A 17,718-nucleotide genomic window follows, 5' to 3' on the forward strand; every position below is an offset into this window, starting at 1 on the left:
AAGGTTCTTGGCTATGGGTGAACAGGCATGGATTTATACACATTTGGATTTTTGTTTGTGAACTTTGTGTTCCTACAGTTCTCAAGTCTAATTATATAACTTCTATCTTCAGAGATAATGCTAATTCTTCAGTACTTAGCTCAATAGTGAAACTTAGTTCACTGTTGTGCCTGGCAATGTTGGTAGCTCTACATTGTTTATAAATCAGTGAGGATTGTGCACTTGAAGTGAGATTGAAAATGAGACATATTCCTGGCATAGAGGGCCCCAACTTAAGTTGCCAAGTTGTTAAATCCATAGCTGCGTTTAAGGGAAAGCTAAGTGCGCAGATGAAGGAGAAAGGAATAGAAGAATATTGATAAGGTTAGAGAAAGTAAAGTGAGAGGAAGCTTATGCAGAGCATAAACACCAACATAGACAAGTTGGGCTGAATGGCTTATTTTTGTGCTGTAAATTCAGTGTAATTCTATGTTTTTCTTTATTCTTTCATGGGATGTGGGCGTCACTGGCAAGACCAGCATTTGTTGCTCATCCCTAATAGCCCTTGAACTGAACGGCTTGCTAGGCCACTTTGTGATGTCTCAAAGCGCTTTACAGCTAATGTAGGAAATGTGGAGGCCAACTTACGCACAACAAGCCCCCACAAATAGTAATGGGATAGTGACCAGATGATCGGTTTGTCTGATGTTGATTGAGGGATAAATATTGGTCAGAGCACTGGGGATAACTCCCCTGCTCTCCTTTGAAATAGTGCCATGGAATCTTTTACATCCACCTGAGAGGGCAGACACCTCATCTCATCCGAAAGACAACACCTTTGAGAGTGCAGCACTCAGTACCGCAGTGGAGTGTCAACCTTGATTTCTGTGCTCAAATCCTAGAATGGGACTCAAAGGCATGAACTGAACCATAGTTAATGCACATAAAAAAAAACACAACTGCCATCCAAACAGTTCATATTGCAGACAAAAACCAATCACTGTTGTTGGATTTAATGCACTGTGTAGCTGTGCTGATGATGGTACAGGGAATAAATGATACCAGTAATAACTACAAAACCAGATGCCTCACAGCTCAGCTGATCCAAAGATGATCAGTATGTGCCAGGGTTCATATCACTCCTCATAAAGATCTTGTGGCAAAGTTCTCTCTCAGTTGGATAGCCTGCCAATGCTGAATGTCAAGGCAGATACATGGAAAATTGCCATGGGCACTGTTATTGCTCTTCACATTGAGGAAATAAACACAATAGTTTCTACAAGTATGATCTTTACAATGAAGTAATGAAGCATTACTGTTGAGTGACCTGCTGAGAGGTGCATGATAGCAGCTTGTCAACAACTCTCCATCTGGGTTTTCTACCTTCTTTGAGGATGCAGCATCCTTGTTGATCAAGCCTAATGTTCCTTACCCAGGAACCCTTGCTCAAAAGTTTGGTAATTATTATTTAACTAGAGAATACATCTGGACCGTTTATTACCTTGGAACAAAAACGGAGCATATTGAGCTGATGTCCCATCAGTCAATTGCAATCCACTGCTGAGAGTGAAGTCTGCAAACTCAGTTAAACGTTTAGCGCATCCTTACTGACAAAGCACAAAATGGGTTAAAAATTCAAAACTAGTGAGTCTTACTCAGAATGAATGTGGCTCAGTAGCAGTAATTTCCACCACAATTCTATCTGACCACTTTAGGGACCAGTTATAGAATGGTGACTGAAACCTGGCTAGGATTAACCTTAAGTGGATATTTTCCAAGGGCCCAACTCCCCTCTTACCAAGGATTATTAAACTGATATCTTGCCAATTGGCTTGTGTTCAGGGAGGCTCAGTTCTCAAATCTCTGAAATGTCTCTCGGCATTGGCTGCCGGTATAAACCTATGCTGCAGCGTGAATTTTTGTCCAGTGGTTATTTGGTATTTTTGATCACCCGATCCTTAAGTGTTCCATGACCTTTTCCCTTGGCCACTCAGTTGTGGATCTGAGGTCGCAGAATCTACCTCTGGTCATCCCTCCGGTTCAAAACCTGGTAAAAGTGTCCTTCAGGACATGTCAATGCACACCAGAGTACGCCTTTTAAATTAGCAAAAGTTGTGAATCTATTGCAGTACAGGACATCTCCTTACAGCTCCCTTTGCTGACCACAGAGACCATACTGTGCAATTTACTGCAAATCCATGGACAATTCCATACATATTTACATAGTATTTTATGAGAACCTTTCTGATTACAGATTTCTTAGGTCCTACTTGCACAGGCATCAGAAGAACAGCAAAGAAAAGTAGCTACCATTCACAGACACCATTTTCCTCCTAGTAGTTAAACCAGAGGAAGCTTATTATTATTTTGCAGGTATGTTGTCCTTTTTTCCCCTGATTTTCTCCCCTTTCTATTGTAGGTGGGAAGGGGGAGAATGGCCAGGCACAAACTTCTCCCACATGGCTATCTGCTAGTTAGCAGTTATCAGGAGACACCTAATAGCAGCCTGGTTAAAAACTCTCCATTCAACTTTGCCTGGCCCCGAGGGAGACCTTGTGGTGTGGGCACAGGGTGAGCCTGTGTCCTAACCCTGCTTGGTGCAGTGCCCTGATACTCCAGTGTCACACAGCCCTGCACACGCCCCCAAGAGAACTCTAATATTAAAGCCACATGTCAGTCCTACATATGGTCACTGATCAAGTAACATCCCTTTTTTTTTTGTCTGCTTTTGTTGACTTGAGAAATTGTTTAAATGATGATCACATCGTCGAGGGAACTAGTTTTAAGGGAAGTGCAGGCCCTGCCAGAAATAGACAGAAAACTACTCCAGAATTAATCAGAATTCCCCGTAACTTGGACTGCGGTGCGTTCTTGTGGGATAGGTGTGCTCCACTCTTTAGTTCAACTCATCTGTTGTGGGACATATTAACCAGACAACCGGCACATCAGAATTTGAGCAGAGTGCCCTAGTCTCTTAAGCCGAGACAGGTTGGGACACTCCACAAGCCACCAGAGCCCACCACTTAAGGCAAAATGCTTACGTGTAGAAAGTTGTCAGCACAAGTTTGAGTCCAGGGTGCAGATACGGAGAGGCAAAAATCCAATTTGATTCCATCTTCAGCAAGTGATGGGGCTACTTCTGCATCATGTTGGAACCTTACAGCTGGTGTGTTACAGGTGGATTGTGTTTGTTTTGCAAAAGGTAAATCTGGGCTGGGGAGGTGGGGGTGATGAAACGTTCTGTGCAATGGGTGATTTCGGGATTGATATGATGCATGTTGTGTGTTGTGACTGCATGTTCCTTTTTTTTTTTTCCTCCTGAATGCATTTTGCTCTTGTGTTCCGGTGTTGCTTTCTACTAACCAACCAAATAAGGAAAAGAACAAAGCGCATGAAGGCGCTCGCCCAATGAGGGCCGTCTTCATGTCCAACGGTAAAATCTTCACCACCGGATTCAGCAAAATGAGCGAACGGCAGCTGGCCCTCTGGGACCCGGTAGGAGGTGTTTCATCATCGGGCGGCGGGGTGTGGGGTGGGTTTTTGGGGGAGCGGGTGGCAGCCTGGTACACAACACAAGCGAGGGGCAAAGCTAAACATGTCAACATGGCCACTCAGCAAAAAACGAGAGCTGAATATGATCAGGCTCCCTGATCAGAATCTCTTGTAAGGTTTTAATTTCACTTCTCTGAGAATGAAGGTTGGGGACAAGGAGTTTCACTGTATTTATTAATGGAATAAAATTAACATTTTGGTTACCAGCAGACCAGTTGTGACTTTGGTTGGTTTAATTCTTCCCGTTTTTGCCTTCATTGATCCACTATGCAACCTTGGATGCAGAATTGTTGATCTATTTTCTTCTCCCCTAACCCCTGCCCATCTCTCCCACCCGCCCCCATTCCCTTCCCTTCCCCACCTTCCTAGCTATGGTGGAATGCAGCCACCTGGACTGAAGAGGCCCACAGCCTCTGGCTGGAACACCATTTGGATACATCCCAGTCCAAACCAGTGATGTTAGTCCTCATCTGGGACTGTGAATTCTCACTCCCTTTCCTGGAGGCTTGCTTGACGCACCTGCTCCAGGAAGGGAAAGCTGACTGATGCCGCAGAGCAACTAAGCCAACAACATTGTCCTGTATTAAACCAGATAACGACCACACATAGGCCACACAGTCGTTCCTTGTTTGAGCAATCCTCCATGAAAATAAATTTCTCCTAACTTCTCTTCATGGTCTCTTAATGATTACATTTTAAGTTGATGATCCCTTGTCATTGATTCCTCAACCAGAGAAAATAGTCTCTTCACCTTCACTCCACCAGAACCATTTCGCAATTTTGAAAACCTCTTAAATCTCCCCCTCACCTCTGCTGCTGCAGTGGAGATGGTCCCAGTGTGTCAAACTGTATCCCATAACTATCTTTCATTTCTAAGCATAGCAACCAGTTGATGTAAGCGGCGCTACTTGTGTCTAATCTCCAGAGACCAAAGTAGATTGCTTCAACACTTACGCAATCATTGCTCCCAGTACACACACGTCCATAGCAACAATCCCTATATACAAAGATACTCGAAAGCCATCACCATGCAGGCAAAGCACAAAATAACTGCACAAGACACGTACGTGCATGTATTAAAATTCTTGAAAATAGGAAGTTTTTCTCATTCTTAACAATTTGTGCTAAGATACAAGCCTGAGGCAAAGTATGCCAGGCAGCCTTTTGGCAGCCATTGCGATGGTTCTTTTCGATGAGGTAGGACATTTTGATCATTGAAGTTGTAGGGAGCACTAAAGGAAATCATCAAAAGAAAATTCTCTGGAAAAACATAAAATATGCTTTCAATATTTAATGTGTTGATCACTTCCAGTTATAATCACTGCTCTCAAATTAACACAAAAGTCAACTTTTATGGGTGTCTTTTTTTCAATTACTGGTGTGCAGCTTTACCCAGTCAAAATGGATATTGGAAATTTGGGTTTGTAATTTCTGGGGTGGCTTCATGTGTGGGAGCATCAGAGATTCCAGAGCTGGGGTCTCCAGGACCTGGGTTATCTGAACACTGTCACCGATTTCATCCATCTCCTGGCAATTGTCTGAGGCTGAACCAGATTGCTTGCAATCTTACTGTTTTACTTGACCCTGAGGCGAGGTTCTGACCGCCTAACCGCACCATCACTGACGTTCCCTCTTCCGTGACATTGCCCGACTATTTTCGCCCATGTCTCAGCTCATCTGCTGCTTATCCATGCTTTTTTTTTAAACCTTGGCTTGACTGTTCCAATCCACTGCTGGCTGGCCTCTCATTTTTCCACCTCCCATAAACTTGAGGTCATCCAAAACTGCCCATTTCCTCACTTGCGCCAAGTCCCGTCCGCCCTGTGCTCACAGACCTACATTGGCTCCTGGCTAAGTAATGTCTTGTTTTAAAATTCTCATCCACGTTACCAAATTCCTCCCAGGCCTTGCCCCTCCTTACCCCTTCAACCTCTTCCAGCTCTACGACCCTCTGCACTCTAATTCTGACCTCTTGAGCACCCCCGATTTTAATCACTCCACCGCAACAGTCATGCCTTCAGCTGCTGGGACCCTAAGCTCTGGAATTTCCTCCCTCAACCTTTCCACCTTTCTATCTCCTCTTTTGACCTTTAAGACACTCCTTAAAACTTATGTCTTTGAGCGAGCTTTTGGCCACCTGGCCTAATATCTCCTTATTTTGCTCCTGCGCCAAAATTTGTTTGAAATTGCTCCCACCTTGGGGCATTTTACTATCTAAAGCCGCTATATAAATACAATTTGTTGCTGCTGATTACATTCTGATAAATGTTGAGAGATTTTGGAACCTGACTCTAAAGGAGGTCAGTTTGGCTCGGAGGTCAGTGTGTGCGCGATAAGGTCCTCCACATCACCAATTATAATCTTCTCAATGCAGTGGCCAAACCTTGCCTCACAAAAATCTACCTCACTGAGATAATGATAGCTTTCAGTGAAAGTAATGTAGTGGGATTTATTTGACCAACCAATGAAATTTACAATGGTTTCAAACCATTAGCATCATGAAAACATTTCTATAATTTATCCTAATGGTTAATCGCTCTTTAAAACAGAAAATCAGTGTGCTACAGATACAGACCAAATTGGCTAACCATTGTAGACCCATTCTGTAGCTTCTCATTGGTAGAATAGCTACTGTGAAGGTTGCTTCCTTCATATTGACCCATGGTCTGATGATATAAGTTTGATCATATTCAGGGTTTATTTTGGCAGGCTCCTCAAAACCAGGCTGTACTGCTAAAGAAACATTAACGAATAAGTAATTTGTTATCGGATCGGACAGTTTGGCTATCAATGCGGTAAGAGTTCTGTGTTATGTGCCAACTAGCCACCTTGCAAAGAGAAAGTGTTTAAACGGGAAAGGAACAGACTATATCTGTTTCTATCCCAACCAGAATTCCTCTCCACAGATAAACAATACAAATAGGCCAACTAATCCACTTTGTTTAAAAGAATAAAATTGATCGCAAGCAAATGTCTATACATTGGGTTATATGCACTGTGTACAACAGTTGACTCATATCAACATATAAGGTGGTATTCTTATAGTTGGCCAGGAGGAGGAGTTCTAGGCCTTTCTCACTTCTCACAATGGAAATATTTGCTTCAGACCTTCCTAAGGACGTCGTATTGAAAATTAATCCTTTGACTTAGTCTGAAATGAATATTCCCCATGTGGAATTCACTTGTTCTCTTGTCTTTTAACTATTGCTTTCTCCTTCAGGAAAAACTGAGCCCCCATGAAGGCATGAGGCCGATGAGGGCGGTTTTTACACGGGAGGGAAACATCTTTACCACAGGATTCACCCGAATGAGTCAGAGGGAGCTGGGTTTATGGGACCCGGTAGTATTCAACTACAGCATAGGCTCTAGGCCAATGTGCATCATCCATTAGCAACTTACTTAAAATAGGAATATTCAACAAGAAATGTTTGAAAATGATACAATTTTTAAGCACAACAGCAAAACCAGTGAGGGACTGAGGTGAACAAATGTGATGGAAGATAAGACAATGTTGATTAAACATCATTAGCTGTGCATTGTACTCTGCTAATTAAACCAAATTTTGGTGTCGTACAGAGTGGAGTGGATACAATGAAACTAAGAACTGAAAGGTTCAGGGGGGCGTGATTGATGTGTCTCGCTCTGGTGCTCTTTCTAGTATAATCGGGAAAGGCCGTGATTTGTCTTAGGAAATTCATCAAAAGAAAATCCAGACATTTTTTTTTTAAATCGTGCTGGGCATAAGAATAACTGTTTGGTGTTGAAATGTCCTCCTGTGCTAGCGCGGTGAGTCCTTTTTCTTTAAAATCTGCTGACAGCAGATACTTTTGTTAAATTGTGCCCTTGAAGCTTAAACCTGACCACACAGGACCTGCTGGAGTCTCAAGAGCAGGGCGCTGCACTAGAAAGTGTCTGTCAAATTAACATAAATTAATATTAATTAGGGAGCACTTGATGTCATCAAATTAAACAGAAGCCTCACCCACTGGCACTCGGGAGCATTGACACAAGTAGGAAAAGCTGTGCCTGTTAAGCTGTCAAATTTCACAGCTGATTTCGGTGGGACTGAATTTGTGTTGCTGTTCCAGTCCAATGTCCCCTCCCAGGGTTGTTGCTACCTGCAGATTGAACATGGTCCCATCTGCTTCAAGGCAGAAAGTACTTTCTCATCTCAGTTTCTCCCAGTGAACAGCCATTTTGCCAGCGCAGGGTTTTCATAACCACAGGATTGGACACTATTTTCATAAGACAATCTTTTTTTAATAAAGTGCAAGATGTGGGATGCCTCAGAAGCTCTTTTCATAAAGAGCACACACACACACACACACACACATACTCTCACACTCACACACACACACACACACATACACACACTCACACATACACACACACATACACACATACTCACACTCACACACATACACACACACATACTCACACACTCACTCACACACACACACTCACACACACACACACACACTCACACACACACACACACACATACAGACACACACACACACACACACACATACACACACACACATACACACACACATACACACACACACACATACTCACACACATATACTCACACACACACACACTCACTCATTCACTCACTCACTCACTCACTCATACACACACATACACACACCTTTTACTTAATCCTAGCCTTTCTAACAAAATATAGCTGGTATGGTCAGGCTAGACCTGCTCTTGCAGCTCAAATGAATCAGAAAGTGTTAATGGTGAATTGCTATATGGGTGATGCAAAGGCTTAGTCTCTGCCATGAAGTGTGGATTGCATGGGTGTGCTCCTCTTGAGAAAGAGTAAACTGGCACAGGAGCATGAGAGTAAAGTGGTACATTACCACCTCTAACATAATAGTAATATCAAAGAAATAATGTTTCAGCTAAACCATGTTTGTATGCAGTCAATTGCAAACTAAAGAACGCAGCTAAAGTATTCATATGCTTTGTTTAACAAAACTCATGATTCAATAGGTAGCATGGAGTGGTCCAGAGTTAAACCTTTGATATTCTTCGTGCACTGAATTGCTAATCACCTTGAGAGAGGTGGGCAACCAGCTTGGTATGAAGAGTAATCAGCCCTGGGCTCCAGCCCCCAACCCCTTGCGCCTTCTAGCATATGCTGTCCAATGAGAGTTGCTGGGAAGAGACTACCTGACCCCTCTGGCTTGTGTGCATCACCTTCAAAAATAAGAAACCATGATTAAAATCCTTCTGTAAAGTTGAGACATTCATCTAATTAATAATGAGGCAAGGGGTTTTGTTAGATGAAGTCAGCCGAATGGTTTTCCATCGAGCTGGACAGCAATCTGCCATTGTGAATACCATTTATTTAGAAACTATACATTTTTAAGAAACAAAAACACTTAGCTTGCAAAAAAGAGCTTAGAACAAAAGACAATATAGAACTGGTGCTGGGGCTGTCAATATGGTGCAGCGCTGGTGCACCACTGCTTATTGCCATAGTCCAGGGATATCAGTTCAAATCTCGCTCCATTCTGAGCCTTGTTAAATAGGGATGCACTGAACAGAGAATATGATATCTCGCAACTGGAAGGGAAATGGGCCGTGTGTATTGTGGACGGCCAATGGTTCCCACAGCCTAGCTCCTGGCTACACAGGGAGGTTGAGGAGGGTAGTGGGGGGGTGGTATCGGTGGATGGGGTGTTTGTGGCAGTCTGGGGGAAATGACCATGAACCCGCCTGTCAGGTGCAGGGAGTGTCCTGGGCAGCTGTAGAAAAAGGAGTAATACTTAAAAAAAAGGCGGTGATTTGGCCCGATCACTCAATGAAACTGGCCCTCGGTCAGCTTGAAACCGAGTCATTGCACTCATGAGCCTAGTGGAATTCTCTCCACTTGGCTGCACCAACGACTGCCTGTGCTGCACACAATAAAGTGAGAGCTTTTTTGGGTTCTGCAGCTGAGCTGGTCAATGTGTAAATATACCCCAGTGTCATCACTCGATTTACTGGTGTGACGCCTCACCCACCAAGACTGTTCCATCTTTTCCCACCTGTTTATTTTAATGGATGAGAAACTCACTGGGGGCCCACATCCTCTGATTGAAATTGGGCTCGTGGTGGGTGAGGCTTCGCACCAGGAATGGGCATCACATAAAACTCCCCCTTGGCGCAAAGGCAGCTAAATTGGAGTCAGGTCCAGCTCCAATTCCAGATACTCACGACACAAGTTTACTGTAAGTGATGAGCGGAGGCTGCTTTGAACCAGTACCATAACCACAATGAGACGTGACTGCAGGAGCCTTCTAATCTGCATGTACTTATTTACTATGTCAAAAACTGCCAAGTGATTTTTATAGATTATTAGATGTCAGAAAGGCAGTCATATTCACTGAATAACACACGCAAGTGTTGACCACATCTCCCCTCCCAACTCTCATTGCCTGTTTTGTAGTGAACGGTTTAAGCTAATAACTTGTTGCATGCAGTACTGGACAATCAGCGTGGACAGAGTTAAAATTTAATACATTTCTCCCCCTATTCCACGTAGAAAAACTTTGATGAACCAATAGCACTTCAGGAAATGGACACCAGTAATGGAGTGCTTCTGCCATTTTATGATCCAGACACCAACATAGTGTACCTCTGTGGAAAGGTGAGACACTACTGATGTGTTAATAATTCATTCCAATGATTTGATATAACAATTAATTGAGCGGATCAGCTGATTGCTCATCTCATTGCTATTTGTGCTGTGCTATCTTGCTGTGTGCAAAAAGCTTGCCATAAGAAAGTAAGACTTGCATTTATCTAGCACCTTTCATGACCTCATGACATCCCGTCACTTTATAGCCAATGAAGTGCTTTTGAAGTTGCAGCAAGGCCCTCCGAGTCATTCAGGCCAATGTTGCTGCGCTACAAGGAGCGCTTCAGAGTGTCTTTGAAGCGTTTTCTTTGTCCTCCTCTGGAACGCTGGCCATCTGAGAGTTGGGAAAACAGGACCTGAGGGGGTAGAAAGTTTTTGGTCATCCAGACACAGTGTCCAGTGACGACAACTTGTCCATCAAACTGCATCACGCTTTGAGCCGCAGCACCTTAATGATTGAGGCAGAGCAGCGGGAGAGAAGGAAAGAAAAGGAAGCAAATCCTGCACTCCGGATCCCCCTGCCCCATGTGCCCAAAGAACAGTGTGTCGAGAATCGGCCTATTCAGTCACAGGAAGGCCTTGGCAGAAACTCACAACCCTGAGTGGATGTCAACCTTGAATGGAGGGAGGGACAGCTAACACCGTAATCACCATTGTAATGTAAGAAACATGAATTAATGGAAGAACAGTCATTGCATTTCAAAGCAATTAATTGTGTAGAAAGCATTTTGAGCCCTATCTGAAAGTGTGCTAAAGCTTTACTGTAGATTGTTGCTGTTTTAAAAGTAGTTCCGCCTGTACTTTAGCAAAAATACTTCCTTTTAAAAAGCATATTGCCTTCATGATAAATGATTTGCTAGTGTTTTTGAGTCAGCATATTGACTCTTAGTGCATTAAACACATCACTGGTGCAGGATGTTGCCGTGACTGAAATGGCCCTCAAATAAACTAAGGTTTGCTCATATTTTGAGTGGAGTTATCTCCCTTTTAGTGCCCACTCCATGGGTGGAATTTGACGGCCCTCTTGTGCAGTGCCGAGCCATTCAAAAGCCCATTGACTTCGACAGGACTGGAAAATCCCAATGGCAGGAGGGGCTGGAAAATCCCGCCCCATCATTCTAACGGTCCTGTGTACGGGTGGGCCTTTAAGATCGCATCACATTGTCATTTTGCAGATGTGCATTTATTTTCATCACCCAGGTAACGGTGGAATATCTTCTTCATGAAGTGGATCCTTTGACCTTAAATAGTGTTTATTCTATGTTTCATATACAGGAATGGATTCATAATATTTTATACCGGAAGTTTCCCTAAATGTAGATGAAGAAAACTGGGTAGTCCATCTTACCTCATCTATCCCCAGGAGAACCTAGTTTCCTCATCGCTGCACCCAACTGTGCTTTAAATAAATCTCAGGATTCATGACCCCATGATCCCACTTGCAAGTGCACTCCATGTTTTACTTGCATTTTGTGAAGACCTTCCTGAACCCTCATTTTAATAAAACAATTTTTGCACTTTCTCCTGCTGATGTGTAGCGCTATTTAATAGTACTTATAGCATGGCTACAATGGATGCACTCCATCGCTAAGGGGAAAAACCTAAAAAATAATTATCTGAACTGAAATAGTGCTTGTCGATTGCAGTCTGGGAACTTTCGCCCCCTGAATTAGAAAGGTCACCACTGAGTGTTTTTTTTCCTTCTATCATGCTGCTTATTCTGCATTAGATCTTGAGCCCAAGTCCTGAGATACTATTCCTAAAAGCTACCTATTGTATGGTGAAATTTACTACAATAAAACCACGAGACATGCTTTGGAAAAGCGAAATTCTTTTTTTTTAACTGTAGTCCAGCCTTCTGTGCTTTCTCCTTCGAGACTAATTTCTCTGTGCGCAGGGCGATAGCAGTATTCGATACTTTGAAATCACAGATGAAGCTCCATTTGTTCATTACATCAGCACATTCAGCAGTAAGGAGCCACAGAGGGGAATGGGCTTCATGACAAAGAGAGGCTTGGATGTTAGCAGATGTGAAATTGCAAGGTGAGCGTTTACTTTCTGCCTTAATAAGGGAATTAGAGGCAAGTTAGCAAGATTACGACTGAGTGTTGAAAATGATGCTGTTTTTAAAAATGCGCTCCTCAGGTAAAGACCTATCTATCACTGAAGGCAACCAATATACTCCCTCCATGCTCAAGCATGTTGGTTCATAGCCATAATTACCCGCCTACACTGAGTCACTGGTCTATGCTGTCGCATCAAGCAATGGCACTAGTGAACTTTACGCTGGGAGGGAGAGGAACATGGGCTGCAAAGTTAATCCCAAGTTAAGTTTACCTTTTCTGGCGGTGCATTTGAAAGATCCAATGGCATTATTCAAAAAAGAGTAGGGATCTCTACTGGCCAACATTGTCCCCTCAAACAACAAAACCAAAGAATGGGATTGACTTATCATTAATCTCTGTGGGATGTTGCTGGTGAATAATGGTTGTCGCATTTGCCTATGTGACCATGGATAAACTCAACTTGGTCATTTATTGTGTGAAGTGCAGGCAGTCCTTGCTTAACACCGTCCCGCACAACGTCGCTTCGCATTAACGTCACCGTCCAATTAGAACCCTGTATTCGCGTTGCATTGCTGCTGTTTTGCATTAATGTTGCCCTATGCCTGGGCATTCTTGTGTAACTCCCATCTTGAGTGATTAAGGTGGGGAGCAGGTTATGAGCCTCAGACAGACTGGAGGCAGCCCAGATTTTTATTTGTGCTGGGTCAGGATTGTCCTGTAAGGGTCTCCAAACACTGATCACATACTTTTTTAAAAATTAATACTAAGATGGAAGTTCAAACATAGAGAACCATGTCTGGTCATGGGTGGTTTGCAAGGTATAAAAAATGTGCTAACTTGCATAACATTGTTGTAAGTGGGGGAAGTTGCCAGTCTAATGTCAATGTATATGTTTGCATGGAAAGAAATTTTCCAAAAGCCTTCCCCCAGGAACGTAACCCCTGTTTATTAAATTGCTGTCTAGACTTTGCATAACATCATGTTTTCCAGGAGCCAATTAATTATGTTAAGCACGGACTTTCTGGGCTTTGAAAATTTTGAGGTATAATAAAATACTTCGTAAACATGGTTATTATGGTTGGTCTCAGTGGAGAGCAAATTTGATTTTGATTATAGTAGATCAATGACACGGCAACCATCAATCCTGCAAATGTCACCGAAGCTCAACATGCAGATAAAAATAGCGATATCAGCAGTAGCTATCGATATCTGGTAAATCCACTCCCCCAAATTAATAATATAAAGCCTTACAGTTCCTCTTTTGGCATAATCCATGCCAGAATGGCTACTTACCAGTTTTTGAGAGACTGAAATAGAGAGGGCATGTTTGTACCCACTTTCCATGTCAGCTCAATAATTCTCTATAACTTCAGGTGTATAATTTTGCAGGTATGGGAAACACTCGTGTTGGTGTTCACTGGGGGCTGGTGATTGCAATAGTATTGTATGTAAATGAAATGTAAATAAATGGTGACACTTTAAGGGGAATGTCACAATAAGGGGAGAAAAATATTGAAAAACTTTGCAGTGGCTCAAATGGCTGCTCAACCTTTATGAAAACTGGATAGGTAGGAGTGAAGGAAAAGACCTGCAAAATGAATGGAAAGGGAGAGCAAAGTGCAAGAATTGAATTTGGATTGGACAGTCCAGCACCTGACATCTTGCGTGGTAACTACTGAAGTTGAAGTAGTGCTACATAAGGTGCAACTCTAGGACATCATCCCCATAGGTCTGCATTATAGGAGAGGGAGCCAAGTTTCAGTCCACAGTGATTGTTACTGTCATTGGATGTTGCAGTAAAAGGGACTGGCACATATAGGGCTAATGTAAGACTGAGTATAGTACCGCCCACACAGTGATGTAGAGATCACGTGACCAGCACCTAGGGTTCAGTTTAGTGTTGGACAGAGCAGCATACAGATCTAAGAATGGAAACAGCTCCTAGCTTGTATCCTTTACTGTATATTTGTAAATAGTTCTAGTAGTTAGTAAAGACCTACAGTTAACCTGCTAAAGACTACAAAGACTTCATCAAATCTACTGAGACGTAACCAACACCCCACAACATGGTGGCAGCAGAGGGATAAGAATCCAGAACCTCACTAAAATACAGAGACAAACTGAAATGCTGGAAGACTGATAAAAATTCAACAAAGCATTCTGACCTGAAAAGAAGCTCCAGAAACAGAGGAGCAGAGGAAACATTGCCAGGGATAAGCTCCAAAGAGAGGCTTTGAAGCTGAAGGCAGAGATTTGAAATTCCTTACTGCAGTGTAAGAGAAGACTCTATGGAATCTGCTTTGGAAGTGTAGGTTCAGAGTGCAGAGTCAGCAGATGCAAGGTGAGCTAAATCTTTTAACATTCCAGGCTGCAGCAAGTCCTGAGAAATCTTTAAAGTAATTTTGTGTCAGAAGTGTAGTTTGAAAAAAAACCCATTGCCAAAAACCCAATTCCCAAGTTGAAGCATGGAAATCCCTTTGCCTCTGAGTGAATGGTGATGCCGTCTTGAAATCCGGAAAACTCTTAAAACGGAATATACTTTTTGAACGTTTTGAACATGGATTAAACTTCCACACTTCCGAGTCAATTCGGACTAATCCAAGGCCCAGATCAATCACAAAATTAGGGACTTTGGAAGAAAAGCTTCTTAAGATACAGTATTGTTTCAGGTTTAAATAAAACATGAGACGAAGAACAGGTGAACACGCAGTTTTACTCAGTAGGCCTAATTGCAGATTACATTTATTGCATGACAGGGAATTAATGCATCATCTGCAAAATTTGAAGAAGTACTAAAATCATTCTTCATTTATTTTAATCTAAGCAATAAAATACTCAAAAGAGCTAAATTCAATAAGAGAGTTTAACAACCAGACAAAACTGTTGATTCATTCATCAATGATCTGTACAGGATGGCAAGGGTTGCAAGTATGGGGATTTAATATCAAACTTATCAGAGTCAGAATAGTGGTAGGAATAGCGGATGACACACTCTCTGACCTCATGCAAGCAAAGGAAGATCTAATCCTGGAAAAGGCAATCCAGATAGTTAGGCAGTCAGAACTCCGTGAGCAGCGCAGAACAATTTTAAGGGGAGAAAATAAACCATGGTGCAGAGGCCCACCCACAGTTCAGCTAGTTAAGCAACAAGACACCGGAACACTCCAGGCCAGGGAAAGCAATACCCAAACCGGCCAGCAGAGTGACCATGCCAAAGCTGTGGAGCAAAGCACCCCACTGGTGAGACCTATAGCCTGCAATTTTAGTCCAATACTTCAGTGCAACAGGATTGGACAATATGGCAAACTGTGCAGGGCAAAAACTCTGAAACACGCAGAAGGCCCAAAGATTATCCACAAAGTCGAGATTGCAAACTTGGAAGAAACACAGCCATGCTTCTTGGGTGAGGTCAAAGATCTTGGTTTCTCATTTTGGTATGTGGACATTTCAGTCAATGGCCATTTAACAAATTTTAAATTAGACACAGGAGCTGGGGTAACAAAGAAGCATGGCTAAAAGACCTCTGGCTTTGAACAACAGACATACCACATTGTGGGCCTGGAGGAATCTGGCTTCCAGTCAGTGCTTTGACTGGAACGATTAACGTACTATGGCAAACAAATCATTGAGCTGATGTACGACATCCATAACAGGCTTTTCTCTCTCCTAAGCAGGGATGCCCGCATAGCCTTGGATCTCCTCAAAATGGCAGATGATTTCAAAACAACTATTGTCTTTAACCAAACAGAACTGCAACTTCCTAGCACTGGAACAAAAAGTGTCCAGACTAGGACTTCAGCTCTGAACTGTCTTTTGCCTTTGCGGAGCAGAATTCTTCATTCCTGTTCCAGGTGCTGGAAAACCTACAATGGTCTGTCCAGCCAACAACCCAGGAGGTAACCACAACGCCTCCAGTGGAGGATGTAAAAGAGGTGACCAGCAGTCCGATGAGCCTCAAACCCTGGCTCTGACGACAGGTACAGCAGGTCAGTGTTGCAACCACTGAACATGCTCTGCAGCTCCCAGCCAGCATGCCAAAGCCATATAAGATGCTGGAATCTGGGAGCATGTCCATGGCTGATAGCATGTGTGTGCCACTAAACCTCATTCTCGTCACAGCAATTCTCTTCCTCAGCCACAGAGGACACCGGGACAACCCACATGACGATGGAAGAAGCGAGAGAAGCTACAAATATAACGTTTATCCATCCCGCAGGAAAGAGTTAGATTAGCGACCACCGATCAACGCAACAGCTAAACTGACCAAGGGTAGTTCAATAGAAAGGAATGGAAGAAAAGGATGGAAAGGCACCCGGATGCCAGCTGAACCTCCAAACCAACAAAAAGAACCAGCAAAGACAAAACCTACTGTTATGATCCCAGCTGATGTTAATACTGGGCAAGTCAGGTCCCAAAGTGAAACCTGGCTTGATAGATCCAAACTCTTTTTTTTAGAAACTGTGGAGGAAAATTACTGAACAAGCTCACAGAAGCCTGCTGATGAACGTTTAACACAAAGAATAAAATATTTATTAAAGCAAGAAAAATGAAGTATATCACGCTAGACAAAAAGGTTGGAAAGATCTCAATACAAACACAAGAAGACAATTCAAATTCCCATTATGCAGTTACCCCAGAAATCTTTTTATAGAGACACAAACCATTGACGAGTTACCACTAGTTTGACACAAATGCTTCTCGCTTGGGATTGGCACAGTTGCAAAGGATTTTTTTTCCCCTGGTGAATTCCTGGGCATTCACCTGATGCTTCTCACCCAACTCCTATCTCTCCCTGAGACAGCCAAAAATCGCACTCTAATCTCACTGTTTCTTCAGCTGCAGAGCAAAAACAACTCAGCCTGAGTCCCATAAATCGACTATTCAGTTAACTACTGTCCCACTAACCTTGCATTTATTCTTCTCAGGAGATCTTAAAATTTCCTGTCTTCTCTCTCTCTGACACACACTCACTGAACTCCTGTCTTTCCTGTGTCTGTGTCCCTGGATCACTGTTGCTAGGCAACAGTAAAGCTTTTCTACTTTGTGTTTTTTTTTCTAGAACCACTGAACTTTCAACCCCTCTTAACACATCTCTTCCACTTCAGGGGTTGTAAAACCTCATTTAATATGTATAAATACAACAACACACTCAAAAGACCTGAAACCTTCAGCCACAAGTCTATCCAGACACCCAGGCACCAAGGTTCATAAACAAAACCTAAGTGAAACCAAAACCATTTTTACCTTTCTTAACACAAAAATATATATATGAATTCAACTTAAAATTATACATTTTTAATGACACTGCCACTCCTCTAGCAGCAGTGTGAACGAGATACGAAAGGGTTATAATAGGGAAGTGTTGTTGCAACTGTACAAGGCATTGGTGAGACCGCACCTGGAGTACTGTGCACAGTTCTGGTCCCCTTACTTGAGGATGGATGTAGTTGCATTGGAGGCGGTTCAGAGGAGGTTCACTAGATT

At 42.8% G+C, this 17,718-nt stretch overlaps 1 protein-coding gene across 3 annotated transcripts in view; it reads left to right on the plus strand.

Annotated features, from left to right (window-relative positions):
• LOC144684345 (coronin-6-like) overlaps positions 1 to 17,718 on the plus strand; it is a 326,360-nt gene that overhangs the window by 289,791 nt on the left and 18,851 nt on the right. Inside the window, exons 6-8 of one of the 3 annotated variants that reach the window (XM_078548008.1) lie at positions 6,752 to 6,871; positions 10,073 to 10,177; positions 12,066 to 12,211. In XM_078548008.1, coding sequence (XP_078404134.1) covers positions 6,752 to 6,871; positions 10,073 to 10,177; positions 12,066 to 12,211 — 371 coding nt within the window. Of the gene's footprint in view, positions 1 to 3,354; positions 3,475 to 6,751; positions 6,872 to 10,072; positions 10,178 to 12,065; positions 12,212 to 17,718 lie in introns of all 3 variants that reach the window. The other 2 variants (XM_078548007.1, XM_078548009.1) reach the window with 2 other exon arrangements.

This window comes from Cetorhinus maximus, chromosome 9 (assembly GCF_964194155.1).
Source record: "Cetorhinus maximus chromosome 9, sCetMax3.hap1.1, whole genome shotgun sequence".
Lineage (NCBI taxonomy): Eukaryota > Metazoa > Chordata > Chondrichthyes > Lamniformes > Cetorhinidae > Cetorhinus > Cetorhinus maximus.